Raw genomic sequence first — 7096 nt, 5'->3', positions numbered from 1 at the left:
ATGTTCTTTTGTGTGATATATTGTTGCCAGTGGAAGAGAGGTTTTGCATCAGGAAAATGCTGCTTGCATTACAACAGATTATGAGACATTTTATTTTTTTATTTTTTTACTGCTGATTGACAGTGCAGTGACGTTCAAATAGAAATGCTTCTTACAGTTCAGAGAACATTTATGTTTATCATGAATTGCCTATTTTCATTTTTGTGGATTTATCCTGAGGTTTTGTGTATTTGTCCATGCCTTACAGTTGTATTCAGTCAAAAAGTGAGTAATCTACTAAAAACTTCAAACACTGTATGTTTTTCTCTTTTTCTCAAACTGATTTAAAGGATTTTAAGCTTCTGGTTTTTAATAGTGATGTCATCATCTGCATACTGCTCTTCCCTTGACAACTCTCATGATACTTATATGTATTACATTTTCATTTTAAAATGCCTCTCTATATATGTCCACCATAACATGTAATATCATAAACATTGATAAAATAATTGCAATAAATAAAACGAATTTATAATCCTGAACTCCTAAAATGGCGCGAGGCTTCTATTAGAAAACTACATCACCCTAGAGCGTTAAAAAAAAAAAAAAAAGACTCGCTGTCAGATAGCGACACCTGATTGGGTTATCGAAATCCACGTGACTGAGCTCGGCGAATGATGAAAGACCCAAACAGGAAGTGTTACTGTGCGACACAACGTGAAAGTCAAGTTAGAGCAAAACGATAAATATACCATTGGACATGTCGTTTATTGTTTCCTCAAGCTGTCGCAACGTCTTGTGCTTTTAACATGTTTCCGTGACTCAAAGTGCAGCGTTCGTCACGATGTTTCAGGCTGCAGCTAAAACGCTTTCTGTTGCAACGACCACAGCGGCAACGTTAACTCGGGGAACATCGTTTAGTCTTCGACATTACTGCAAGAAGACACCGGCGACACTTAGGGTGTCCCAAGCTGTCTCAGGAGCTGAATTGGGAGCTAATGTCAAAGTGCAGGTAACACTTAACGTCTTCTTATCACTTCACATGTTTCATTTGTGCGAACAACCATGCTCCAGTAACATGCAGCTTAGCTGGTGTATTTGCATGCATGAATAAATGAGCTACCTTACTGTAAACATGAATGAAGCCTAGATCATCATTACGTTACGTTACGCCATGCATCATTTACAAAAAACAGAATTAACACATGAGAATTCTTGCAAACAAGTTTATTCTTCCTAGTATGTGCTGTAAACCAGAAGTACACGTAACTGTATATGTAACGCCATTCAACCGTGCACGTATATATATTCTACATGATAATTTGCTTATCAAATGTCTCTGTTATCCTGGCATTTACGTGTTATCGTATAGTTGTTACTCGTGCGCTTTACAACAGCACTGGTCCCAATGAGAGGTTCAAATCATGTATGTATGCACGTGATGATCAGAAATAAAGTTACCATACTCCTAACTAGCACCCTGAACTAAATTCACACTTGTCCTTCCTATCATTACTGCATGTTGATGCCAATGTATATACATGTAGTTGACATTTTATTGTGAAAGAATGAGGAGTGGAATTCTCCAATTACCAACATCCGGGTTCATGAAAAAGGATATTTGTGTATGACCTGAGTGAACAGCCTCTGGGTATTTGATTTGTTTCTCTGCTGTAGGGATGGGTTCGCTCCGTTAGACCTCAGAAGGCCAATCTCTTCCTCCATGTGAATGATGGGAGCTCTCTGCAGTCGTTGCAGGTCGTCGCCAGCTCCGAGCTGAATGACCCGTAAGCACTTCAGTTCTATTTCCTGTACATAATCCTTGACATTATAATTTTTAGGTATGAAGGTTGCACATACTAAAAAAAAAAAAAAAAAAATCACTGACTGTCTTTTCTTTCTTTTTCTCTTTCAAATTAAGATCGCTCACACTTGGTAGTGCTGTGGAAGTCACGGGTACTCTTAGGAAAAGTCCACACCAAAAACAGCCAGTTGAACTGGAAGCAGAGCAAATCCACGTAGTTGGAGATTGTAACCCTGTGGTGAGAAAAACGTCAGACGTAATTTTGCTCACTGTGCTATCTCCAACTCATGTTATAACTTTGTAATGTGCCCATTGTTTAGGAAATGTCATTTAGTATTGTTGCTTTGTATTCTTGTTTCAGGATTTTCCCTTCAAAATAAAAGAGAGACACAGCCTTGAGTATATTCGCCAATTCCCTCATCTCAGGTGTAGAACAAATGCCTTTAGCTCCCTGTTGAGAATACGAAGTGAGGCGACTACAGCAGTTCACTCATATTTCAAGGTGAGCTCATCGGGGGAGGAGTTTTTAATAGGATGCAGAGGAAGACTTTTTGTATTTATTTATTCATTTTTTTTCTCAGGAAAATGGCTTTGTGCAGATTCACACTCCGGTCATCACCTCAAATGACTGTGAAGGGGCAGGAGAGCTCTTTCAGGTTGAGGTGAGTGTGTCATCCAGTGTGTTATTGAAGATTGAAGCTCCGATATGAACACAAAGCATCAATGACATTGTTTGAAACTTCAGAACCTCTGCTTTTACCGCAGCCGTCCGGCCCAGACTTTGAAGAAGGTGAGAAGTTTTTCTCTGTCCCAGCTTTCCTGACCGTGTCTGGTCAGCTTCATCTGGAAGTGATGTCGGGGTGAGATAAACTATATGAATTTATCTTCTAGTGATCATCTGCACATTAAAAATCTCATATCCTACTTGTATGTTCTGCCTCAGAAAGTAAGACACGTGCACACGCTCTGAGGATTATTTCTAATTATGCCCTGTCACTCCTCCTCTTCCAGGGCTTTTTCGAGAGTCTACACATTCGGGCCAACTTTTCGAGCAGAGAACTCCCAAAGCAGACGCCACCTGGCTGAGTTTTACATGGTGGAGGCCGAGGTCTCCTTCACACAGTCCTTAGAGGATCTCACCAAGGTACACTGTGTCATTGTCCTACAAACACAATGTTGCTCCGCGATATCGATCAAAGTAGCACGTTGGTTAACATGTTATAAATTCATCTGTTCTATGCATAGAACAGATGAATTTTAGTTAATCATTTTGTCCTGAGAAGGAGAAACTAAGTAGCATTAAAGTTGTCTGATAACCTCTGATAAAACGCAGACAGACATCACGGACCGGCTAATTCTTTGAAACATGATCGGATGAAGTGAACTTGTTGTCACACCACATCAATTCCTGTGCACTGAAGTTCAAATTTTACCCTTGTCTTCTGTGACTTTTAAAGCTGCCCTCATGCGCTGTTGGCCAGACAAAGTTTTAATTATTAAACCGGGCCCCGCTCCTTAGGTCATGGAGGACATGTTCAGGTCTGCCACGGAGCATGTCTTGGCTCACTGTGCCGAGGATCTGGATTTGTTTCACAAGCATGTGACTCCTGGACACAGGGTGAGTCCTCAAGGACGCTTACACTCGGGTGCATAACCTGACTCCTTATGCCAACCAGCCACAAATACATCCGACTTCAATATTATCTCAACTTACATTTTTTTTTTTTTTTTTTTCCTATCGTCCATTCACTCTAAGGACACTGTGGAAGCTATGCTGAAGAAGAGATTCCCCGTGTAAGTCTCTTATTTTTCTAAACATGGAAAATAAAATGATTGTCAGCTAAAGAATAAAACAAAACGTTGAATGACTGATGCTATCTAAATATACTTTTAGGATTGCCTACAGTGAAGCTATAGACATCCTAAACCACAGCTCCCAGAACTTTACCTTCCCAACAGAAGTAAGTGTGGATGTTTTATTTATTTACTAACAGAGCAGACTTGATCTCTATCTCTACTGTATGTTTGCTGCTAACACTATTATCCCTCAGAGCTCCACACTGACCTGAGCTCTGCTTTTCTACAGTGGGGCTGTGACCTTCAGACAGAACACGAGAAGTACCTGGTGAAACATTGCGGCAACGTTCCGGTCTTTGTCACTGATTATCCTTATGATCTTAAGCCTTTTTATGCGAGAGACAACCAGGATCATCCCAAACATACGGTAAGACGTCATCACTCCGTTAGATATGCTGAGCGAAATCAATGATTTAACGGCTCGGTTCCTTCCTCGTAATGTCAGTTGGGTTATCGCGGCGTTTTGCATATCTGCGCTGACTCCCGGCTGTCGTTTTTGTGTGCAGGCAGCTGCAGTGGATCTTCTGGTGCCGGGAGTTGGAGAGCTCTGCGGGGGCTCGCTGAGAGAGGAGAGGCTGGATCTGCTGAGGGCTCGGCTGGAAGAGTAAGCTGTCGTACTCCAGGGGCGGTCCAAGGCCCGTGCTAATATATTTAGACTACGGTTGTCAAAATCTGCTTCGTTGCTTTGGATTTGTTTGTATTTTAATTAATTGAGATCAGGCATAATCCCAGTAGGCGATAGCTGGCACATTTCAGAAGTGCTGCAGTGGCTTTTTAAAATAGAAATCTGTTTTCTCTCACCACCTCAAAGAGCAACAATGTGCAGGAAGTTAGTGATTCAGCTGTTAAAATCCAGACTAACGTCTTCAGTTGGGTTTGCAGGTTTTAAGCCCCCTGACTCACCACACATATTGAGTGCTTGGGCAACTAAATGATATATTGACTTTTATACTGCATATACCATTACATTCATGTATCTATTATTCATTGGTATAACAGAACAATAAACAATGAATCTATTGTACAAATGAAATAACATTAACATTAATTGCAGGTTTTACTGACTAGCTGTGGACTAGAAAAACCTTTGTCACATTTGTGTTGGACAACGCTATTCTAAAAAAATGCATCCTCAGAACAATGTCCTGGTGAATGACTCTATTGCTCTAAGTGTAACCCTAATATGTACATCAGCCCCTGGTCTGAGTTTGTAACCCTCAATTAGCCACAGAGGAGAAAGTCTGCAAATGAAGTCAGTTTTGCTATTTTCACATTGATTAATAATATAGGAAAATAATGCTATAGAGGATTTAATGGAGGTTTTGAGTTTGTGTTTTGACCAAAGGCTCATATATGAATTATCATACTTTTCCAGGGCTGGATTAGAAGACACCTACAGCTGGTAAGAAAAAAACATATTTACATTACCAACATTTGAATAGAGACGTCCTTCCACACCAGCAAAGTTGTAATGACATGTTAATTTATTGGCAGGTATCTGGATTTGAGGCGTTTTGGCTCCGTCCCCCATGGTGGCTTTGGATTGGGATTTGAACGATTTTTGCAATGCATTCTCGGTGTTGACAACATAAAAGATGTGATTGCTTTCCCCAGATTTTCCCATTCTTGTCTTCTATAAAACACAATTGCGGGAGAGTAGTATTTATAAGTCTGTATTTGCTGTCTTTCAAACATCAAATAAATATTATATTCAACACAGTTTTTCTTGTTATCGGTTTATTGGTCTTTAAATATTAGTTATTTAAAAAAAATGTATCTGCTATATATAAAAACAATGAACAAAAGATAATCCTACAACCACATCTGAGAGGGAATTTCATTCATCCACTGTTTATTATTCAACATATCTCAAGGAAGTGTTTAGTTTCATGAATCATTTTATTTGCCTGTACCGACTTCCATATTTAAAAAAAATGTCGGTTTTCAGAGCGACAGACAAGTATTTTAAATTTCCACCAGATGGTGCTTTTTCCCATTCCATCCAATAGAGACAATACGAATCATTTACTCACAGCAGCTATTGACTTTTATCATAACCTTTTCTTTTCCAAAGTGCGGAAAATCTTTAAAAAAAAGCTCCATCGATAAGCTTTGATTGATACTAAGCTATGTTGGTAAACATACAACACGCGTTTAATGTAATAATGTGAAATCAGATACGTTTCCGTATTTGGAATGAAACAGAAATACTTGAACATCTGTTTTGTGTGAGCGTGGATAAATAGTATTTTACAAAAACATCGGTTACTCTGTATTTACACTCGTGTTGGGATCTTGAATCTACTTGGTGGCGGAGCAGTTCTTCCGTCCTGTTCGTCCCAGCGCAGCCCATCCCTCTCGTCGCTCTGTGGGCGTGGTGTGAGTTGGGAAAACAAACTGCAGACACTCTACGATACTTCCTCACCCTGCATCAGTTGAGTTTCCCCGCGGCTCCTCGTCAGCTGGCCGTGCGTAATTTCCCAGAGAGTCGAGTTGCGCCTTTTTTTCCTCCTCCCGTTTTGCGCGCTGGCTGTTGCGCACAGTGCCACTGGGAGCGACTGGCAACATCTCCGACCAGCACCACTTTGATTTTTTTAAATTTATTTTATTATCAAATGGGGGGAGCAGACTGCGCCAGTGGGAGCCCAACGCCGACAGCACTTTGAACGGGCAAGCCTTCAGGAGCCGTCATGTACTAGTAGTGACGGACGGCGGGTTGTAGCGCGAGAGGAAACAACAGACACTGACAAACATGAGCGGCGGTGAAATCATCTTCCAGGGCTGGCTGAGGAAGTCACCACCGGAGAAGAAGCTGAGAAGATATGTAAGTGAATTCCACTTTCGCGTAGTTTCTCTGTGTCTGAAGAGTTCCTTCTCTGTCACATCGCTTCGTGTTGTGGACATCTGCATCTCCGATAAGTTGTGTCAAACTGAGAAAGTCCCATTGTAGCAGCAGGTGCACCCCAACCACCACCATCTGGACCGCTCCTCTCTTTTTAATGACCTACAGGAGACACCACGTGTTATTCTGGAAAAAAAACAACAACAACAACACTCCCGACCATAATAAACTAGAAATGTATGTTTTACATGGAGAAAAAAAAGCAGTTGCCAGGTTTGACATAGCCACCGACGGTGGGGGCCAACATGGAGGTAAGCCTGTGTAATACCCGACAGCTGTCTATGATTTTGACTAGATAGCTCCCAGACACAAACTGCCACTTGGGTTTATCCGATCATGATGAGGTAGTGTCTAATGAAGCGTTGATGTGGCCAATTTCCATTGCAGCCAAGCCAACTCATGTCACAACAACAGCGAGAACTGCAGATAGCCCTTTGAGAGCCTTGATGAGGCTTCATGGGCCAAAAGCTGCTCCAATCTCCTGCTGGGTGCCGGGGCAAAGGGGAATGGCAACAAATCGGATAATAGGATTTATGGAGGCAGATAGAACCATG

The 7096-nt window shown here is 41.2% G+C and overlaps 2 protein-coding genes across 3 annotated transcripts in view; both read left to right on the top strand.

The window, feature by feature from the left end:
- Positions 1 to 678: 678 nt before the first annotated feature.
- Positions 679 to 5359, top strand: nars2 (asparaginyl-tRNA synthetase 2, mitochondrial). The gene is made up of 14 exons (XM_068724897.1): positions 679 to 991; positions 1657 to 1766; positions 1901 to 2021; positions 2145 to 2285; positions 2365 to 2445; positions 2549 to 2643; positions 2795 to 2927; positions 3303 to 3401; positions 3540 to 3577; positions 3678 to 3744; positions 3870 to 4007; positions 4147 to 4244; positions 5016 to 5042; positions 5135 to 5359. The coding sequence occupies exons 1-14, from the start codon at positions 824 to 826 to the stop codon at positions 5277 to 5279; spliced, it is 1461 nt and encodes a 486-aa protein (XP_068580998.1). The 5' UTR covers positions 679 to 823; the 3' UTR covers positions 5280 to 5359.
- Positions 5360 to 5959: 600 nt separating this feature from the next.
- gab2 (GRB2-associated binding protein 2) overlaps positions 5960 to 7096 on the top strand; it is a 34006-nt gene continuing 32869 nt past the window's right edge. Inside the window, exon 1 of one of the 2 annotated variants that reach the window (XM_068714098.1) lies at positions 5960 to 6464. In XM_068714098.1, coding sequence (XP_068570199.1) covers positions 6393 to 6464 — 72 coding nt within the window. In that variant the 5' untranslated portion in view covers positions 5960 to 6392. The remainder of the gene's footprint in view (positions 6465 to 7096) is intronic. The other variant, XM_068714089.1, reaches the window with a different exon arrangement.

The sequence above is a fragment of the Cebidichthys violaceus genome, unplaced genomic scaffold, assembly GCF_023349555.1.
Source record: "Cebidichthys violaceus isolate CVI_PGR_0920_01 unplaced genomic scaffold, fCebVio1.0.p SCAF_1, whole genome shotgun sequence".
Classification (NCBI taxonomy): Eukaryota; Metazoa; Chordata; class Actinopteri; order Perciformes; family Stichaeidae; genus Cebidichthys; species Cebidichthys violaceus.
The sequence above is the reverse complement of the archived record's forward strand: the minus strand, read 5'-3'. Positions and strand labels throughout refer to the sequence as shown.